The sequence below is a fragment of the Pimephales promelas genome, chromosome 2 (assembly GCF_988280905.1).
Source record: "Pimephales promelas chromosome 2, fPimPro1.hap1.1, whole genome shotgun sequence".
Taxonomy (NCBI): Eukaryota; Metazoa; Chordata; class Actinopteri; order Cypriniformes; family Leuciscidae; genus Pimephales; species Pimephales promelas.
In genome coordinates this window covers 10,180,949-10,203,582 of record NC_142770.1, presented here as the reverse complement: position 1 = coordinate 10,203,582, position 22,634 = coordinate 10,180,949, and the positions used below count along the sequence as shown (strand labels likewise).

General features: G+C 37.8%; 1 protein-coding gene across 1 annotated transcript; it reads right to left on the bottom strand.

Annotated features, from left to right (window-relative positions):
- Positions 1-184: 184 nt before the first annotated feature.
- On the bottom strand, positions 185-22,410 carry rc3h1a (ring finger and CCCH-type domains 1a). Its single transcript, XM_039682268.2, has 20 exons — positions 22,254-22,410; positions 18,085-18,518; positions 14,360-14,480; positions 12,890-13,129; positions 12,631-12,806; positions 12,226-12,426; positions 11,904-12,036; positions 11,701-11,819; positions 10,592-10,704; positions 10,226-10,513; positions 9,187-9,389; positions 8,748-9,100; positions 8,509-8,673; positions 7,878-8,024; positions 6,743-6,908; positions 6,567-6,651; positions 6,369-6,462; positions 6,064-6,195; positions 5,774-5,865; positions 185-4,719 (listed from the first exon to the last, which is right to left on the bottom strand). The coding sequence occupies exons 2-20, from the start codon at positions 18,313-18,315 to the stop codon at positions 4,563-4,565; spliced, it is 3,216 nt and encodes a 1,071-aa protein (XP_039538202.2). The 5' UTR covers positions 18,316-18,518; positions 22,254-22,410; the 3' UTR covers positions 185-4,562.
- Positions 22,411-22,634: the final 224 nt, after the last annotated feature.

Sequence of the window (22,634 nt, the reverse complement as noted above, 5' to 3'; positions counted from 1 at the left end):
CCGTTCAAAACAATGATCGTTAAAAATAACTATTTCAGTCCAAATGTGTACATCGAATGCCTGTTGAGGTCGAAGGTGAAAATATTTTGTTGGAGACAGTGGTAAAGGGTATTTTGCTTGATGTTCAGCACCTAGTTGTTGTTGTGTAAAAGTACATGAATTTGTAAGAAACACCAGAGAGGAAAATGGTTTACAATATCATTTAATCATAATCCATGCCAGAATCACTGCTGCACATAAAATACATTTCTTATTAAATAATTTTTCCCCCACATTTTTTTGATATCTAATTCAAAAATCCAGTTAGTAATACCCCCTGCCCTCTCAAAGAAAAGCAATTGTATTATACAAAAATGCAATGCAAAATTTCACACAGTGAATTCTTGTACAAAGAGAAAAAAAAAAGGATTTACAACTACATCCACATTAGAGAAATATTCTAAACATTCCTTACTGGAGTATAATATACAAACATTTATTTTCTTATTCGGGTTGACGTTAAAGTGTACCTTAATTTAAGCAGACTATCATGAGATAACATGGGAGAAATCATCAAAAACAATTATATATCCCAATGTTAGGAATCATGGTATAAAGACCACAATGCAACACCCAATCTCACAAAAAATAGTCAATACATGAGTGCAAGCAATGAGTTTCAGTGGGAACAAACATACAGAAATTAGGTGGACAGCACTCTCTTTGGACACACCTGAACACAAACACACAGCCAATCATTTTAAAACTACCTTCTACAGCTATAAGCTAAAACACTAAAGCCTGTATTTGTGCACAACCCTTATGTTTTCAAGTAATATTATGACTTTTCATAAATCTACTACGTGTGTATGTGCACGACGCATACTTTCCCCTTGCGACCAGGGAACAATATGTACCATTAATCATTTTTCTGTGTGGGAAAACAGACTACAATCTCTGGTGTTTCAGGCACTAAGTGTCAAATCCGATTTCACCCATTCCTACCTTCTCATTTTCACAACTTTCGACACTAATTAGTACTACATTCGTATTGAACCCTGAACACGGTCAACAATCACAATAAGAAAAAGAGTTCCAGTGAAGAAACACTGAGGCTTTTTATTAGACACTGATGATAAATACAACATTTTTTTTTCTTTAAGTCAGCAATAGGCAGATCAATCTCACAAATTAGTCATATTTCACCCCAAAATAACTTTAAAAATATTGCATTAAAAAAATGAAGCACATCTTTAGGACCATTTATTTTTTAGACAACTAAGCCAATTTACCAAAAAATGTCATTACCGCAATGCAGGAAAATAATCTCATTATCGTAATACAGTAACAAAATAAAATTTTTCAAAATACAAGTTAAACTATAATACTATAATGATGCATCAAGTACATTTCTACAATACAACGCATTACTTATGCTTAATGAAAATAATCTCCACAAAGCAAAAAATAAAAGGTCGCAAAAATAGTATTCGTTTAATGTAATGAATATACACATAGGGCTACTTTACATTTAGGATGAAATATGACTTTTTTCCCCCCAAACTTCATGAGATTCATCAAGTTAAACATTTTGGTTCCCTTTTCAAATCTATAGTGATTCCCATTGGCTCATCGGGTGATCATGTAAATGTTGCTTTGCAACAATAGTTTAAAAAAGTTGGTTTTCAAATGGCTGACTTCAAATACATAATTTCAAAACCACAAGCAGTCCTTCTGCAAGAGTCTTTATACAATCCTTGTTTGGTTAAAAAAAAACACATTGGAATCAGTCTCAGTTTGGTACAAAGGAACTGTCGAGGATTGTATCAATGGCTTATATGAGAACAGTAAACCTTGAGTTGTTTACCTGTATTATCAGACCTCCAATATGAGCCTTGATACTCCCTCTCTGAATATCCATATCACACTATGCCAAAATTCACAGACTGTCCTTGTTTTCCTGTTCCAATCCAGACTCTTAAAAAAACCCTAACATCAAATGACCACCATCACACCATGAAGCATGCTTAAATACTCAAGTTCACTTGCACGAAAGATACACAAAATGGCTACAACAACAAATGACCTGGCAATAAATTCCTTTATCTCAGAAAGGATAGGCAGTACTCAGTTTGGCGGTCTAAAAGCCTGCAGATTCGAAGAGATCATTTAATATAAATGCTGACTTAGACTGAGAAGATTTGAATATTATAAATAAAGATGGTTCAGCTACATCTACACACCCAATATGTGAATAACTGCAGATCTGCATAAAGGCACAGTCCTGAAGTCTTCAAGTCTCGAAACAGACAAATTGCAGTCCTGAATGCGACAAAGACGTTTACACCCAGATACACTAAAAACCGACCCTGAGATAAAGACAGGTGTTCCTTTAAAACAAAACAATAAAGGTGACGTTACCCAAGTGAACCTATTCCAGATCCTAAAAATTTCATTCGCCTTCACCTTTAACTAAACACCAACAATATTCGCAATCCATTTGGCTTCAAACCAACAAAATTCTGTTTCTTTCAAACTAATTTGAGGGTAAATTCATGCTATCCTTAAAGTCTACACTGTGCATCACAGTTCTGTTACCTAAACGCAGAAATATCCAATCTTGACGATTGCTTAAAATGTCAAAAGCTTAGATCAAAGCCACAGTAATACCGTAATAATGTAAATAAAAACAATAGAAATCAACTCCAACTTAAGAGAAGTTCCACCAAAATAGGTGCTTTTAAGGTTGCGGTAGGATGTCTCAAGAGACTATTATATGCTAGCAGGAAAAAATAAAATAAACTCATTTCCAACTTAAAAGACTAATTCATAAGTGATGAGATCTCACCACCGAGGAAGTGATATACATGGAAGAATGCAAGTTCGAGATTTACAGTGCAAGTGTTTTACAGACGACGTGTTGTGTCCTTTAACAGTCACGTTTTTTTTGTGCTCGTCAGCAATTACGTGAAGATTGTTCGTTCAAAACTTGTTTGATAATGCGTTTCAGATTTTTCGCACAGCAAATGTAAAAAAAAAAAATTGACTTTTATACCCAACAACAATATAAAAGCCATAGGTGGTCACTCTTGATGTTTTTACTCGCCAAACGCCTTTCCTTTTCGTCGTGGTTTACAAAAATACATTTTTGGTTGTTTCCAAATAATGTGAAATAGGGAAATATTCTTGTTAGTAGATTGGCTATCTTAGTCCAACTCTTTCTAGTTCAAACAGTCAGACAGATCACATGGCGAAAACGATCCGTTTATCCCCCATCACTATTTGAATGACGTTGAGGAGGATTGTGATGTACACGGTTGAGCACAGCCTGTAGGGGAATTCGATCGAACCGGCCCATCAAAACAATGGTTTATCAAACTTCAAAGACAAAACAGAGAATGAAGGGGAGTCTTGAGGCGGCTACAGCTGGATCAAAGTCTTTCTTTTTGCTCTGAATATACGCCACATCTTTCGAAGTGAAAAACACTGCATATACGAAAAATGTGCCTCGTTCTGAAGATCGTAATTTCACTGACAGAGTGAAGAGAAGTACATGCGCATTCTTACAACAGAACGCATTTTTATGCATTACTGTAACGGCTTTCTTTCCATCCTCAGGATGGAAAATGTATCTTTACCCACTATGAAAAAAACTAGACTGACCTGGATTGTTATTTCTATCCACAAAAAATGAGGCTGAATAATGCATCCCTGAGGACATTACAGCAGAAGATGATGATGATGATAGGCGGTTCAATCGAAATCCCACAGGCAGTGTAGTGTAATACACTGAAAACAATAAAAGGGCCATTTTAAGACTTTTGGGGCTTTTAGGTTTGTTGGCATGAGTGCAATTGAGGTCAATTCAGTTAACATTTCGGTTACGAGCATTTCTATAACACACAATAACGTGCATCATAACAATCACACTGTAAATGAAGCCTAATGTATAAAACATGATACATAGTTTTGACACTCAAAGATAAAACAATGTTTTCTGTTGGGTGAATATGCAGCAAGCCTGCGCTTATAGCAAGTTATGAGTCTGAAAACTGTAAACTCAGAAGAGGACAGAAGTGTAAACACCACACCAAGCACAAACAAGAGCGTAACTACCGAAAACGTAGCACATTATGATAAAAACGCGATTTTGAAACCCAAGATAGTGGATTAATGATCATTAAGCAACATAAGCGAGATCATGTTATATGTTGCCTGACAAATACTTAAGACTGAGGATATTTTGGATTCACCCTGATTTACGAGGCAATGGAAAAAGGCTTGTCTCAGGAAAAAGAAAATACTCAACAGCAGATACTGCTGTTAAAAAAAAAACTAAATCAGGGCGTGATTGTGCAAGTCTGTTGAGGCACATGCACAGTGAATCCCACCGAACTCCACCCATATTTGCCTGACGGGTGTTGGAGGGTCAGTGGAGGAAGCTAACGTGAATGCGTGTCATGTGTTAGACAGCGATGCTGGAGAATCCTGCTCCAGAGGCTTTAACTTGGGACTGGAGCGCCTACTGGTTACAGAGCGCTCCGGTGGTTTGCGGAAGGAGAATCTGAGGTAGAAAGAGCCAGCTAGGAGTGGGCAACTCCGTTCTTGGGCAGATCAGGGCTGCTGGCCACCTGTTCAGAGGACAAACTGAGAGATGACGTCTTGCTGGTCAGTGAGGACATGCTGCTGCTTACGAGGCCGCAGTCCTGGACCAAACCGATGGAGCCGTTTAAACCCTCACTACAACAAAAGAGAGTGAGGCAATGAGAAATACTGTGGTGGACAACATTTCATTCAATGTAGTGGATGTAGAACATGTATTTCTGAAAGCAAATTATGGTGTCTCACAAAACCTGTCAGGACAAAGTTCCCCCCAAAAATAAAAAATTAAGAACAAATAAATACATTTGACACACCTGAAATGTTACTAATAGAAAAAAAGGAGGAATATATATATTTTTTAGGGCTCTCAAATGATTAATCGCGATATATATATATATGTGGGTGCAATGTGTATAATTATTTTGTGTGTATGTGTATATATATATATATATATATATATATATATGTATATATATATGCATATATATTTAAGAAAATATATTATTTAAAATATTGATATTTATATATAATATAAATTATATATAAATCTATATGCAGTATATACATGAAAATATTTCTTAAATATATATACAAGCAAGTATGTGTATATAATATATATACATATATATATATATATATATATAATTATACACAGTGCACCCACATATATTATGTAAACACAAAACTTTTATTTTGGATGCGATTAATCGTTTGACAGCCCTAATTTTTTTTCCTTTAAATAATTTTAGGAAAATTCTAACATGAGTTTTGCGTAAACATACACGCCACTTTCAAGTCAAGTGGCGTGTTATCTATACGCATTTTGAGCTATTCGTGTGTATGTCTACGCCATTAATGTCCGAGTGATTCCGCGTGTATGTCTACGCCATTAAATGTCTGAGCGAAACGAAGCAAAATGTAGATCCACATCTGGGGAGCGATATTTTTTTCCTAGGATGGTAGGGGAAGATTCATAAATGTTAATAACCCCCAGTGGCGGGTAGGTTTAGGGACGGGGTTGGGGTAGGTCATATATTTGTATACAGTAATAACGTTAAGTCAACGGCGTAATAAACACCCTGAAAAGCGATTATGCGTGTTGATAGCACGCCAAAAATGGAAATACGAATTGGCGTGTCAAACATACGCCATTTCATGAGATCAGTCTGGAAAATTCACTGTTATATTTCACCTAAGAGTAAGTGAATGCTCCTCTCGTTGCAAAGCATGTTCGTCTTGTCCGTTTTCGACTGAGACCCGCTTGTACTTGCCATCGTGGTTCACCTGAAGGCAAAATAATTTAAATCACATGAACTTCCTGAACTTACAATACAGCCTACAACTACTTTTACAAATGACCTTGCTTAAAAATGGATTTTATGCTCAAGACACGGCAGTGGCCTCATAAATTATTCAGAGGCAATAGAATATATTAATTATGAATAATTAATAGAAGCTCTATAAATTGCATGTCTCACTAACCATGGCCATCTCCTGTGTCCTCATGTCGATCTCTCTCTCCACCTGGTGCAGCTCGTGACTCAGCTGTTCACTAGACAAACTCCCAGAGGACCAGTCCGCTCGAGGCGGCTGGGACATCACTGAGCTTGGCTTCTGCCAAAGGAGAGGATGAGACGCTGAATCATGATATTCTTACACACACAGTTCTGGTAAACCCTACGTTATGGGGACAAAACGTCCTCACAAAGATAATTTGGTACCATTTAGTTGGATCCAACATGTGAACAGGCCTTCAAAATGACGGCCTTCAAAAATATTCAGCTCACCTCCAGGCCACGGCTGTGTGTCTGTTGGCTGATTTGCTGGTTGACCTGCTGTAGCTCCATCCTCAGCTGTTCACGCGCTTGCACGGCAGGGGATCTGCAGGATGAGCGGAACATATTTTGCTCATTTAGGACATTTACAGATTCAGGCTAAACTGAAACCAAGCGACTGCTTGTGAAGAGCGGGGCAGGGCAACATACCGCTCGCTGAAGTGCCCCTGAGACGTTTGGTGCGGCTGGTAGGAGTCGCCGCTCCACCCGCTGTGGTTCGCATAGGGGTAGTCGGCTTCAAAAGACAAGACAAAGACCATTCAAAAAAACGAAATAATCGTGTTGTCCCATTAGCAATGCTGATATACAAAGCAGGAGGAGTTTACCGGTGTGTTTGGCAGAGTTCGGCAAGGGTGGCATCGCACTGTTTGGCGGGTAGCCAGATTTAGACGTGCGTGAAATGGCGCCAAAACGAGACACGGTCGGCAGGGAGCCAAAGGGAATGATAGGGTCGTCATCTTTCACGTCTGCCGCTCTGCGCTGAATTTTTTGCTGGGAGAAATGGTTACAATGGAAGAACTAAATTAGAATATGCTTAAACTCGTTTTTAGCATACTATTATTTAAAAATGTCAACTTCATTGGTCAAATATTTAGTAATATTATCAAACTGTTTACATGGAATAAGCCTGAACCATGAACAAAACTCAATGGTCCTCTGTTAATACATATATGGCCTTTGGTTTGTCAACAGTATGGTTAGTACAAACTAGACAGAATAAACACTGATAACCTTTTGTAATGGAACAGCCACTGAAAACAGCTCAAAATTGAATGCGAGGGAGAAAACTGACGAAATCTACTTCCTACTAAGCCTTTCAGCTTTTCTAATGCAATTCTTGCCCATTGAAGATTCTAAATTATGATGCTACGGTGTTGGTTGGTTGCCACTAGGGAACGACTTCAGATTTTTTTTAAGTCGACGTTTATGTGATTAGTTGTGGATGACGTCATTGAACAAATAAGCCTGGACCTCGAGCCGAGATTGGACCGTGGGTTACTTTGTGCACAGCTATGGCATATGACACAGCGCTGCCCACAAGGCTATTGCTCCTACATAGCAGCTTATTTTTATCAGATCTTTGTCTTCGGGTCGTTAAATTTCCCACAGATTTCTGCTCGTTCTAAATCAGATACAATTTAGCAGCACAGTAAAGATTACATTTATATGAATGTTTGTTTTTTTGAGATTATTGCTAGTGAATTAATTCTACCTGGCAGCGTCTCTCTATTACTAATAGTAAAGCAGTGGGTTTTAGTTACTAAGAAATATATGCTAGAACTAGTCATTGCAAAGCATTAAACTAGTCTGTGCAACCCCTAGGTGCCAGAAAATTGCTAGGGACTTTTGTGTGGTTGCTTACAGCCTCAAGTCAAAAGAGCCCATTACTAAGTTTTTATAATATTGTGTTCCCTAGAAATGGCTCTAGAAAGTCTATAGCAATAGAAAGGCCAAACTTACTGTTTCCATGGAGTTCATGCCCTCTTTGGACTTCATATCCTTGCTGCCGATGTAGGAACCGAAGGTGTCACATGACCAAGGGGAATATGAGGCGGTGTAGTCCTGTTCCCGGAAGTGTCCAAAACCGTGGGGGTTCTCCTCCATGTACTGTGAACAATAATGACATGGCAACTCATTACCAAACGCTACCTTGTAGGGCTGCGTGATTTCAAATAATTTCGAACTGGAAAAAAAAAATAATAATAATAATTCTAATGAAAATTGCAATTAAAACAAGAAAAAGCACCATATTTTACTAAATTTTGTGATTATATATCAATACAACTATGAAATAATAGCAATAACAATAATATTTATTATCATTATTACAATTGTATTATTAAATAAAACCATACACGGTATATTTCACTATAAAAATACAACTTATAATCTTTCACTGTAAAATAATTATAAGTCAAATATAATAATAATTGTATCTCGTTTTACATTACAATTGTAAAATTACAATACTTGTATTTATGGCTGTCTTCAATTGTGAACGTTGAACCAGTGTTTTATTTAGATTTAAAGTGTAGGCCTTCTCACATCTTCTTTATTATCATTATTTACGTGAAGTATTCTCCTGGCTTACATGGCTCTGACCCCTCATGTCCTGAGGGTAGCTGGGGTCGTATGAGTGCGAGGAGCCGAAGTGCAGCGGGGATACCACCTTCCTGTCCTCTAGCTGGGCCATGATCTCCTGTCTGCGACGGTGCAGGTAGTCTAGGGAGGGCTGTGCTCGAGTCGTGTAGGTATTCTGGGGACATATTATTTTCTTTAGGTTTCAAACAGGGCCGATGCAGTTCAAATATTGTAAGCAATGGATCTTACCCTGTGATAATTCCTGATCTGACTGGAGTGGTTATAGTTCTCACTGGCGTATCTTTCCTGAGCTGATTCCGGTGGGTACGAGCCACCGGTGCTTTGGGGCTGTAGTGGCGGAGGAATGTCTGGACTCCTTCGGACCAGTTCCTCTCGTGGGGCGTATGTTTGGGGATGGGCGTAGGCTGAGTGGCGACGGCCATCGTGATGTGAAGGGTATCCGTAATGGGAGCTGGGGTTGGCCAACTGATGCTTTGGGTAGGAGGAGCTGGAACAAGTGTCCAGATATGGTGGCATGCCTGGATCTGGAGCGGGATGACGGGCGTAGCGTGGTTGGTGGTGGTGGTGGGGATAAGGATTACCTGTTGAAATGAGAAAATGGAAACATTTTTTCATGTACACATGCAACAATGTGTTTGTTTTAATTTTTTTGTGTGTGTTTTTGTACCTGCAGAGTATTGGGGGGATTCATATTGGGCGGATGGTGGCGGTGGTGCTCTAGTTTCAGGGTAATACAGTTCAGACTGGTGTGGCGAATATGAGTAAGAACCTCTAGGCACAGCAGACATGTGCTTCTGCCCGACTGAGCCTTCGCCTGGCACCCTATGGTGGGAATTCATGAGCATTCCAGATTTTGGGATGGATTCCAATCTGAAAATCAAGAGAGAAATTGCAGTCAGTCCGCAGTTTTTAAGATAATTAATATTTTCAACTCAAATCAATTTGTCCATTTATGCATTTGTATGGTAAGTAGCGGTGTAACAAGTTTAATATTGTATAACAGTGTCGTATAACTAAAACAGACTATTAAACAAATGAAGCTAAATTTTATAACTTCAACGTATTTAAGTTGTCACGGCAAATTTATCGTTAATCAAGTTTGTCATCTAAAATTGTAATTTATATAAAATATAATTATTAAATAAATTTAATTTAATGATGAAAATAAGAAATGTTGTCTTGGCAACTAACTGAAATAAAATAAGTTATAAATAACAACTAAATTACAAGGATTGAAATAAGAAATAAATGAAAGCTAAATAGAAATACAAAAAAGGCAAAAATACGTTTATCACAAATTATATTAAAAGAACACTGATTTATACACAATTAGTCTATACTGCAAAAAATAGTGTTGATACTGTTACTACTAGGCTCAAAACTAGGGTAGAAAATAGCCTATTACTTGTTCATTTTGATGTTTTTGAATGCAAAAACCAAGCGAACGTCATAAGTTGACTTCAGACAACAATATAATAAAATGTAAAAAGCCAGTTCATGACCCCTTTATTGTGTAAAGTTTAGGCTTACAATCAGGTTTAGGTGCTTCTACATCAGTGTTATTCACCTATAATTCCCACTCTGATTTTACGGGTAAGTTATGGGTTGTGTTTAGGAGTAAGGATAGGCTTAGGACTAGATGTTGATCCAGGAACATGTCGTACTTGGCAAAATCACGGAGATGCCAATCAATAAATCAAACTCACGAGTCTGGAGGTGAGCCAGGGGCACTGAGGCTCCCCGAGTCCATCTTCCCCGGTTTGTGTGATGGTTCATAAGACGGGTCCGAGCCTCTGGAAACCAGGTGGACCAGAGAAGATCCAGGTCCTGCTGCTAGGATGCCATTGCTGATGGAAGAGGATTTGCGTGGAAGGCCCTCCATCAGCGGCCCCTCGTCAGCTAACAGCCCAGCGCCGAAGTCTATCTCGTTCAGCTGGGTCAGGGACTGACTGAGCTGTCGGCGCAATCCCAGACGTTTATTCATCTTACGGTACCTGTCGTCAGAGAAGAGAAGGTTAAGCTGGTGCTAAAACTTTTTCCATAGTATTTTACATCATTAACGTGCCGCTCACTTTTCAAGCTCTTCCTGAGAGTGAGCGAAGGTGCAACTTGCTCCACGAGGACAGCCGCCTTTTTGTTTCATGTCCCGACACATGTAGGTCTTGTATTTGCTGTGCTGAGGTGGCTGTGGGCAGGAAGTGAGATATGTTTACTCGTATTTTTGTGCAAGGTATTTGAATGTTTGCAATCTGCGAAATCTTTAGAAAAAAACAGTTTCTAAATCCTAAACAGAAAATGCTAATAAGAAATACTATAATAGTTTATAAACGCTAAAATAACACTGATATATAGACAATTAGTCAAATGTTCCCATCCACCTATTTTTATGCAAACTTGGGGATATTGCTTTAAAAATAAAACACTGAATGGAAACACCAAGATGTGAATATGTAAAAAAATAAGGGCATAAACAACGTATGCGCTCAATTGAGGCGGATATTTTTTTTATCCGATTAAACTACAGTGGAAACACATTCACCGAATAAATCCCTCGATGCACAACCAAAAAACACATGATTTTGCCTCAGAGGATGTGATTCGATAACTGGACTAACCAGCGGACCAATCGCATCGCACATTATCTCAAATGTTGGAAAATGCCTGAGTCAAAATCTGTCATCAAAATGATTCGGTATAATGCCCTCCCAGTCTTACACGATTGCGTTCCCAAACATCAGGAAAAACATGACGGCGTTTATTGCGTTTCGTGCTCCGAGTCATTAAGATGTGCGAAAAAGAGCCACAGTTTCTTCCCTTACATTATTACAGATATTTTTTATTTCCCAGGAAATCATGGTTTTGTTCTCTTGAACACATGGGATGTAAACAACGCTTTATCCGCAAATGTTTTATGCGATATTCCAATTTTGCGCTCAAGTTAAATTCACAACTTTAGATAAAACCAACTATTGTTGCAAAATGTAGAAAAAAAATAGTGCTTCTGCTACTACAACTAAAATAATAATAATAAAAACAAGCCATTTCCTCTTATAAACACTGGTCGTAAATCATGAGACAATTCTGAATCATTATTTTGATCAGTGATTTAAAGCTATTAATAGGTATTAAATATTCAAATGTTGAAAAGTTCATATTTTATGTTTGTGATCTGATTACCAACCTGCTGCTGATCACCTCCCTTCTTGCTATGGTTCTGGATGAAATCCACCAGGCCGTGAACGACGGTCCGCACCGCTTCCAATCCTTTGGCTAGCTGCTCCCATGTGGGCGCAGGGGCATCTGAATAACAAGTCAGATGATTATTTTTTAATGAATGTATTATGGTTGTGCTGGTAAATGTGTGAATAGAGCAGGCCGACAGACCTGGGCTAGGGTCGATGTCGGCCAGGAGCTCCAGATGGGGTCTGAGGCGGTTGAGATTGGCTGGATCTCCGGTTCTCTGAAGGGCAATAGTGAGTTCCTGAACACTCTGAGCAAACGATGCTGGTGTCTGCAGCTGAAACACACAAACCCACATAAACACATACTCCACATACCAACAGACAAAATCAACATGTTTTTATGCACGACGTAACATTTGCTACACCCTAAAGGCGCTCTCTACACAGGGAGGGGTGTTAAACTGGGTAGTGCCTACAGCACCACCTAGTGAAATCTTAAAATAATACTTTTTGCGAGTGCATACCTTGTCTATAATAGATTGCATGTGGGACTTGTGGGACTGGTCGCCATACAGTAGAGAGGACCATTGGTCAGGGGCGATACGCAGTCCGCCCTCCATCGCAATCTGAACGATCTGAGAGTCGTGTTCTCTCCGAAGAGCCTCGTATGTGCGAAACTCCTCCTTCAGCTGCATCAGGGAGGAATCCTCATCACGTTTAGTGACCTGAGGTTAAAACAAATAAACAAAAAAATATGAGCAGGGTTCCTACACATTTACCTCTGACACATCAGTTTGATACTGTAAATGTAAAATGTAATGTAAAAGTTAAAGGTGCAAATGATCGAGTGGCGCACACACACTTTCTAATACCATACTTTGCCAACCTGCGAAGGAACCCTGAATATGGTAAAGGAAAAGTTGAGGCACCTTAAAGCAGGAGGCCCTGTAGAGGAGCTGCACCACGTGTCCTATGCTGGTTTTTGAGGCCTGAGGAAAACGTGGTTCGAGTCTCTGAACCACAAACAGAACCAGAACCTTCCGTGAGAGGGCCGAACCATCTTCCAGAGCGAGAAGAACCAGCTTCAGTGCTTCCTCCTGCATGGCTTTTGGATGACAACCAATATTTTGTTAGTACTCGCATATGATTTCTCCGGCCTGCTATCAGGTTATGATGGTCAAATCTTACCAGGGCCGAGAAACTGGCAGCCTCTGGCTCTGACGGCGGCCCACAGGTTTGAGGAGAGCTGCTGGGGATTCTGGTGCTGGAGGATGAGCTCAGTGACCGTGCGTTCACCCAGAGAACGGGCCGCCCGCATGGCCCGGATGCGGCCCTCCTCCTCCACCAGCTGGCAGTGCACCAGAGTCACCAGTTTCCGCTGCATGGGTCTGCTGAGCACGCTCTGAGCGGCGCCATTCAGGCCTGCACCTGCACGGACCAACAAACACCAAGCGTTAACTGAGCCTTTTCACTCAATACTAAGGCCTTGTTTATTGCATGGTTCAAGCCGATTTGACCCAAATCCGATTTTTTTTTTTTTTTCCTCTCATGTGGCACAGATTGGATAGGACCGGTGAAAAAAATGCATGGATTCTGATTTTCTCAGATCTGATTCAGGCCTCATTCATATGTGGTGGTACTAAATGGGATAAGTGCATTTGCATGTGCCATGAAAGCAGACAAATCGGATATTCCCCAGTAAATGCGAGTCGTACGTCATTAAAATAGTGCGCGATTACAGGCGCGATGGAAGAGTGTTTGGGGCGAAGACTGCAGGGTTGTTACAGAACTAAATCCGTATTTGAAGACATTTCACGAGATATATGGAGGCACGGTTTTAAGCGCTAGTGGCTACAGTGCCTCTCCACTTTTTTTCTCCGCTGTACGAGACCAATGTTTTGATGACTTTTCAAAATATTGTGGATAGAAAAACTCTGGATAATTTTATTCGCATCTGCATTCATTGCATTTTGTGCTGTTTTACTTCATTTTCCGGGTCAGTACGTCTACATTTGGTAGTTTCAGCAGGGTATAGTTTAAATGCAAAAATCAGATACGGGGTCACTTTTAAAAGGTAGTCAAAAAAATAGATATAGTCAGAAAATCGGATTTGGGCATCAACACCTGCAGTGTAAATGCAGCCTTAATGACACGAAGGATGATACACATCCAAACAATTGTCAATAAATAAAACTTTAAATGAAAAACTGTAATTACAATAATTAATACATTCATTTAATATATAAATAAATATTTGGCATAATTAAATAAAATATTGCATTTTATTCATTTGTTCACACAATAAATAATAAAATAAAATATTGCAAAATAAAATATTTTAATATATTGCAAAGAAATACTAAAACTGTTCCGTTTTGCGGCGCAGTCACAATCCAATTGATGTCTTGATGCATTTGATGACGAATTAATGTTTATGATGAATCACTTAAAAACCATAAACACTTTAAAAAATAGTAATTTATTCAAATAAAAACCAAAAAATATAATTTTTTATAAATTACAATTTGAAGCAGTTTTTGTTTCTTTTTACGATGCAATTGCAATCTAATTACAATTTGCTGATGTGCGATAATACATTTCTTAAACCATGAAAGCATATGCTAACTTCTACTGAATAAATGAACAAACGGCAGGGACCTCTGGTGTTGCTCAGGGGTTTGAGATAAAGCGCCAGGTCTTCCACACATGTGCGGGACTCCTCATAGTGCTGGATGTCCTCTGCCGCTGTCAGTAAACTGACGGGGGAAGGTTTGGGTACCTGGATGAGAAAAAAAACAACAACATTTGTCTGTTACCATGCTAAAAATAGTTCTCGTCTATAACGTCTTGCAAGAATTCTTCACATAACTGACCAGCATTTGATGAGCAGTGAACATTCCTCTTTTAGAGAACACGCTCACACCCACAGCCTGCATCACGCTGAGCAACCACTCTCATAGTCATAACAATGTGATTTATCATCAAAAACAGAGAGAGGAATGACCTTTTTGACCATAAGGTTGGGCTGTCATGGTTATGAGGTTTGGATGATTAATGGTCATATTAATAACTGCATTTCTGAGTGCTTTAGGACTGAAACTTTAAAATGGTGCATTGATTCTTAATTATACCATTTTTAAAAAGAAATGAATATTTTTACTCAACAAGGACACATTAAATTGATCAAAGGTGACAGTAAACACATTTATAAGTAACAATTCATTTACATTTCAGTAGTGTATTATTGTCTTGGAGCTTGACTGATGTTTATAATAAAAAATGTTTATTAATCACATATTAATACCATGTTTCTTCATACTTAATCCTACCCAATACTTAAACTTAACTACCTAACTATTAAGCAGTAATTAGGAAAAATTTTGAGGAAAAAAAAAATTGAGAAAAAAAAACATAGTTATAGTGTGAATTGTATATTTAACTAAAATGTGACACAATTCTTTTCACTGACTTTTTTGTTTTGTTTTGGCATTTAAAAATGGCAATATGTATAAGAACATATTATATATGGATATGAATAATATGATTTTAAATATTAAAATAGGAAGAAATAATTCCATCCTCTTTATGATTGCCAAGTCTGATTTCCATACTTCATATTTCCATACTAATACTATTATTAGTCGTAGTAATAGCGGTACAAACTAATTTTTTACTACTATTTTAGTCATTTGCATGAATAAAGACCCTTGAGTTTCTTTGTGTAGTTGACAGATTTAAATGAATAATATAATTATAAATACTGAAATTTGACGATATAATTTAAAATATGTATCCTTTTGGTGATTCACACTGTAATTTTTGGTACCCATCTCAACTATAGTAGTAGTAATCATTATTCTTATTTTCCAATAGTAACATTTTCTAAGCTAACTTCTTAACTTTTTTCTTTATGAATTTAAAGTCATTTTCTGTGTGTAGTTGGCAATTTTTAAAATGCTGCTCATTTCAGATTTGGACAAACGCTCTCATCTACACCTCATCAGCTTTGTGTGAAACCCTGAAACGAACCAAAATATCTGCAGTTACGCAAATGTGACAGTGGCATTTTTGTGTTTGCTTAAATTCCCTTATTTGAATGCAGTGAAGCAGTCAATGACTGCAGTCATCTAAAATAATCACGACTAGACAATAATCTAATAGTTGCGACAGTCATACCTGTCATAGAGTGTGCAGAATAGAGAAGTATTTTCACAGACAGCCCTGGGAGTGACTGGCAAATGTTGATTCAAATTCCTGGTTCTCTATTGGCTGTGTTTGTGAAGAACTAGTGTGTTTTTACTGCCTCCTATCATGCATTGTCACGCTTCGGTATGTCACATCAGGTCTGAAATGCAACCAGACCGGAACGAACGCGAGCTAATCTTTAGAAACCTGACGCCCTGAGCTCCACCTGACTCATTCTGCTCGTCCTCTTGATTCAGACATGAGTGGATGCAGTAAAAACTCAGTGAAAACCCAACTGCTGTGCTGTTTGAGCGATTGTTATCAAGATAATTTAAAAAGGTAAAAAAAGCACAATATTTAAGTGACAAGGAACCACTGCAGTTTTACTTCCTCATCCTCGCTGTTCAACAGTTTCGATTGGGGGGGGGGAGGCAAACAAAGAGTCAATAAAGTAAAGGTGTTGCACACTGAGCCGGCACGTAGTGTTTCTCAAGCCTGTTCCTGGAGGGCCACTAACAACGCATATCTTTGGTCTTCGAGTCTCTACTAAAGATCTGATAAGTTGAATCAGGTGTTTGATTAGGAAGAGTTGGAAAATGTGTAGTGTTGGTATGCCTTCGGGAACAGGGTTGGGAAACAATTGTACAATTGCGTATTTTAGCAGGTGAAATCCAGTCATTTCCATAGGAATCTCTGCAATTGGGAGTTTTGTGTGAAAGAAATGGTTTCCCTGCCATGTTTTGCTAATGTTCAATTTGATCATGCAAATCCAGGAATTTGCATGCGCATTGTAACTGTGTATTAATGTGCCGTCATATTTATTGTTGCTCTGCAACATTTTTGAGGGTTAAATCCAGTGATTTTTAAATAGGAATCCGAAAAAGGCAAAAGGTTTTCTTCAGCTCATATTCTAATTGGTTACGAGTTGCAGGGCTTGCATGGGAATTTTAGCTGTGTATTAAAGGTGCAGTAAGCGATTTCTTGTAAACGCTGTTGATGTTTTGAAATCACCAAAACAAAATACGCCCCTACCTAAAATGATCACACATGATCTTGATGCCTCCGACCCTACGTGTTCATGTTCATCACGCAAATCCGTGAACAGAATTGTGCGGTCACATTTATCATTGTTCTGCAAATTTTGTCAGGTGTACAAATCAACACAAACTATTCAGATTCAGATTCCTCATCGCAATGACGTCACCAAGAACTTTCATAAGGATTCCTGTAAAATGCTCTATTCCGCTGCCAGGCCATTAGAAGGCGATTAAACACTATAGATTAAACATGTAATACGCATGTGCTTGACGTCATCGTTTTCAGAGATTAGCGTTTTTGTTATTTACGCAGGGACCGGTTAAAAAAAAACGTGTACTTGGTAATAATGCTGGGTGGTTTGACCAAATATCACGTTTTTTTTTTTTTTTTCAAAATTAAGCCGAATTATCTGATGTTCAAAGCATTTAATAAAATTGTTATTTCTTAACATTCTAATAACATTCTTATAACCAGGATATAACTTTAAAATACGTTTATATAACAGGAGAACTGAATGTTCTTATAACGTTTTGAATAACGTTCTTATAACCAAGAAATAACGTTAATAAAACATCTAAAAAACTGGACGTTTTGAATGTTCCTAGTACATTCAAAAATAAATTTTTTTGTTATTAATGGGAACGTTACGAGAACGTTCTTATAACCTACGATTGTTATCTGGGGAAGAGGAGAGATTCGTGATTTGCACTGAACACGTTTTATGTGCAGGAGCGAGCCCAGAGAAAATAGAGCTATTCTTACAAGAGCAGCGTGTATCTGAGAGCGCGCACATTATATTAATGTACTTTCGCGCTACAATAGTGCACTCTCGACATTTGACAGGAAAATAACGCCATCCACCTTCTGCAGCATCCACCTTCCCTGTAACGTAACACCAGAGCACTGTTGTATACCCTCGGCCTCGCCTTGCAGTCGCTGCTTAGACGTGCAACATTGTAAAGGGTCTGTCTGAAACAGTGTCGCGCGGCGCAGTGAATTAAATCGGTATGGTGGTATATTAAAAATTAATGTTATAACAAAAATATACACCGTTTTTTAGTATAAACCGGTATACCGCCCAGCACTACTTGGTAACCCATTTTCAAAAGTTTGCGTTTTCTAAAATGCTGTTGTTGTGTAAATTAACTCATTAGACTCACCTGGCCGCTGACGAGCTGCAACAGCGCAGTGTTGACGGGCAGCTGCTCGATGTCCGTGCTGATGGCAGTCTGATCGAATGGGCAGGCCTTGCGGTGCAGTTTGTTCAGGCACATTTTGCACACGGTGTGTCCGCAGCCCAGGCTGATGGGCTTGCGGTGGCTCTCCTCGAAGGTTTGCGTGCAGATGGGACACAACAGAAACTCGGTCCATTGCGGGGCTTGCACGGGCATTGTAGCAATGTGCGGTCTGTGATGCACCGGTCCCCGAAATCTCTCTTATTGCTGCATTTGTATCAATGTGCGTTTGCGTAAAGCGATACGGCAGTAAGTCCTAGAGGTTCCACTGGAACCGATAAAGCTCTTCCAAAGATCACAGTTCTTAAATAGTTCCTGGCATTGTGGGGGCGTTCAACACATAGTGTGAAAAACATAACCTGCAAGACAAAAAAAACACCAATGATTTTACTATGCAGAAAAATGTGTAGTTCATTCCAACATGCTAAATTAACCTATTTAATAAAAATAAAACATTTAAAAACACCTTTCTAATATCATAAATTGAGCCTCATTTATGAAACGTAAGCACGACAAACTTGTGTGATTCAATGTTACTTTTCTTGAAACATTTCGATATTTATATATTGACACAAAATAACACAAACACAAAATAAAAGTTTGTGTTAACATAATATATGTGGGTGCACTGTGTATAATTGTTTGTATTTTGCGTGTATATTTAGGAAAAAAAAGTTTTTTATATATAAAATATTTATATTTAAATATAATAAAAATTATATATAAATATATACAGTATATATGAAATTATTTCTTAAATATATTCAAGCATGTGTGTATATATATATATATATATATATATAATTATACACAGTACACACACATATATTATGTAAACACAAACTTTTATTTTGGATGCGAATAATCGCGATTAATCGTTTGACAGCCCCATAAAGTAATAATTTAAAGTAAATGGTTTCACAAACTATTTACAAAAAAAAAAATAATTGGCTCACTTTATAAATAAGGCACAACAAATTGTATGCATCACTTTTGATTTTAAATCAAATCTCAGGAAAACTTCATATTATCCAAAAAAATTATTTTTCATACTTGAAAAATATGTTTAAAAACTATTAAGTTAATAATCAAGAAAGAAGCAAAGAAAATTTTTACTTGGCTACTTGGCCTTTGTTGAAAAAAGAAAAAAACGACAACATGAATGCAAAGATTAGCCCACAATCATTAGTGCATGAAATCATATGACATGTTATTTTTGTAAAGATTTCTCTCCCTCGTCATCATAGACAATCTTATCAGTGACTCAAGTACAGTAGGTTTATTTTGGTAATGCTATCAAAGAATACCAACTTTCAGCGATCATCACATTTCAACTCTTAGGCTGCAGCCCGACAACGCCTCTCCGGCACGACAACATGAGCTCTATAAAACATTCAGACCCGGGAAGTCCAGAGCAGCAGCAATAACCTGACTCATCATTTATTACAGCTTAGTCTGCGACCGTACCTTAGTGCTGCCCAATATAGCAATTATATAACCAAAACAACACCCCCGCAGCACAAAACCAAGGGGATTTCAAATGACTAATAATAAGTAAAACACAACTGCTTCGACCGCTCCAGAGGGAGACATCACAAGGAAGCGTTCAAGCTCAAATCAAGTTATGTACCCCTCTCTGTGACTCATCTCACAAATATCAAAACTGCGTGAACATGTTTCTAGGAGCAAGAAATCAGAAATACTGACCTATAGGGAACGGAAACATGAGCCATAACAAACATCACAGTTTCTATCACATGCGCGGCAATTGCACACTCATGCTTCATTAACAAAGGGAAGCTGAAAATAAAATTATAGGGTAACAAGTAACACGCCTGTTTCCTTTCTGAAATGCTGTAAAAGGAGTGCAAATCTCAACACTTAAATATTCCCATTCAGGACTCCACCAAATCGCAATGACGCCGCCAACTTTCGTAAGGATTCCTGTAGGTATTTTTAGCACATGTGCAAGTCATGTGCAAGTGTAAGAACTGACCCCTTAAAAATGTGATGAGTAAACAAACCAAATAATACATAAACACTAATAATTTGTGTATGATAATGTAGAATAAATAAATAAATATATATACACATATAAACATGCATTCTCTTACCAAATGGGTGCATTTAGGCTATTCAAATATGTGCTGTTATCTTCAGCAGCCACCCATGCAACTAAGGTACTTCCTCTTGTGGCAGCCATCAAAAGCACCGTTTTAGGAGGCCACACCCACTCATTTTCTTTCTGACATAAATGTATTGGTACCAGGATTTCCCAATACCTATATTTAAGTTTGATGTGTGATTGAGAAAATGGGAACCCCTCTCTCCCTCTATATATATATATATATATATATATATATATATATATATATATATATAGAGAGAGAGAGAGAGAGAGAGAGAGAGAGAGAGAGAGAGAGAGAATATATGTGTGTGTGTGTGTGTGTGTGCATATGCGTGTGTAATATACATTATATTATTTTTTTTTAAAACATAGGCCCATCCTAACTAGTGACCATCCTAACATCCTAACTATATATATATATATATATATATATATATATATATATATATATACACACACACACACACACACACACACACACACACATATAAACAGCTTGTTAAAATGGAAAATGGCCATTTGGTTTAATGTTAACTATTACCCAGCATCTCCAAACAAGGAACTGATGCTAGAAAATGCAGTGTGTAATCATGACATTGCGACCTGTTTGTCAACTTCATGTGACTAATGTGAAGGTAAATGTATTTAATATGAATCAGCAAGGTAATTTACATGCCTGCATGTGATTTAAAAAGTAAAAAAAAAAAGTTCAGATGCCAATGTGGTCATGGAAAAAACGACCTCAGTTCAAAGCATGTTGACTTATCTCTTGCCATTTGTCTATTGGAAACCCCCTAAAGCAGGTTAAACAGATTTTGAGTTCACTTGATTTATCAAGACAGGATTGTCGAGTTTTATACAACTCATAATTTAACAATATACAAAACTACATTCATCTTACATATTGAATATTGTGCTAAGAAAGAGACAATAAGCACGTGTGCACAATCACATTCCCATAAGATTTAGCATCCAAATAAGGCCAGACAAATTTAAAATTATTAAATGACCCTCCAAGAAACTCGTAGTCTAACACTTCTTGAGAAAATCATATTTCTAGGCCTATGTAATATTTTGCATAACATCGTACCCCTCAGGACAGGAAAGAAAGAAACAAAGCAATTTGACTAGGGATGGATATAACTGGAAAATAATAGAAAACGCACAAAAAACTTTAAATATATAGAACCCAACTATACCTTTAAATAGATACATATACATAAATATTAGATAACCTAGTCGATTATTTATAATAAAGAAACATTGCTTATTGAAAAGCTAAGATTGTCAATCTGTTAGCTTGTCAGCTCGCAGGTTCATCAATAGCTATTTCTTAAAAAACAAAAACACCTTACTAATACCTACCTAGCACCAGGAGACGTTCCCTACATATTAACATTGCATATCAAATTTAAGCTAATATAAATGTGCATTTCGACAGTTTAAACCGAAATGAAATTTGAATATTAAACAGCTAGCCGGTGTGCTAACAAAACAAAGCTTGTAGCGTTCGGCTAAATGTCATTTGTTCAGTTAAAACGGAACGATCGTTAAAACATTGGTACTTGAAATAATATTTTGTTAAATTAAATCATTTTTGAAGAATACAAAATGAATAACTAACCGATTGTAAAATATATTCTTAGTTTCTTACTGTATAATGTGCTCGTGAGCGTTAGCATTTATGCTACGCCGGTTGATGCGTCTTAGGTAACATTAACGCGTACAACGTTCGATTGTCATAGTTTTAGGCGTTTCAGTCGACTTACACCTATATTTAACGATATTCACTGCAGAAATGTCGATTTTGGCTTTATAAATGATATTCAAGCGAAGCTGCTGCATTCCTAAGCTATAGACTGTTCGCATTGTTATAATATTGTTATAATAAACGGTGTATATATAAAAAACAGAACCGTAAAGGACAATAAACCTAAATGTTATAAGGAGTGCAATATATACTCACAATATTTGGTTCAGCTCAATCTTCACAGAAGAAGGGCGAGTTTCGCCTGCTGCTGTAATGAAAGTTTCTTTGGACTGTCTGACTGAGTCTCAGAGCTCAACTGAGAGAAGTCCAGGATTGCGCAACCGGAGATCATCCTCAGATCTAGATCGTGTCCTGCATGGAGTTATGCGTCTTAAAATCTGCATAGACAGCATTGGTAACGTCTAATGCTTATTGTTGCCTCAAAAAACGTCTAGGTTTTGAAACACAGCCCATACTCACTGATGAGCCTCTTTAGATTTGGTAAAGGGTGATGAGAAACCAGAGGTTGTGTCTGAGCTCTGAGCAAATGCTTTGAAGAAAATGGTTCGTGTGCTGGCTAATCTCCATCATGAAATG

Excerpts from the sequence above, each read along its gene's own strand:
- rc3h1a (XM_039682268.2), bottom strand. The coding sequence starts at position 18,315 with ATGCCCGTGCAAGCCCCGCAATGGACCGAGTTTCTGTTGTGTCCCATC. Across the intron at positions 12,037-12,225 it reads TGCAATCTATTATAGACAAG|CTGCAGACACCAGCATCGTT; the intron begins GTATGCACTCGC and ends TGTGTGTTTCAG. Across the intron at positions 8,025-8,508 it reads ACATGAGGGGTCAGAGCCAT|TACATGGAGGAGAACCCCCA; the intron begins GTAAGCCAGGAG and ends TATTGTTCACAG.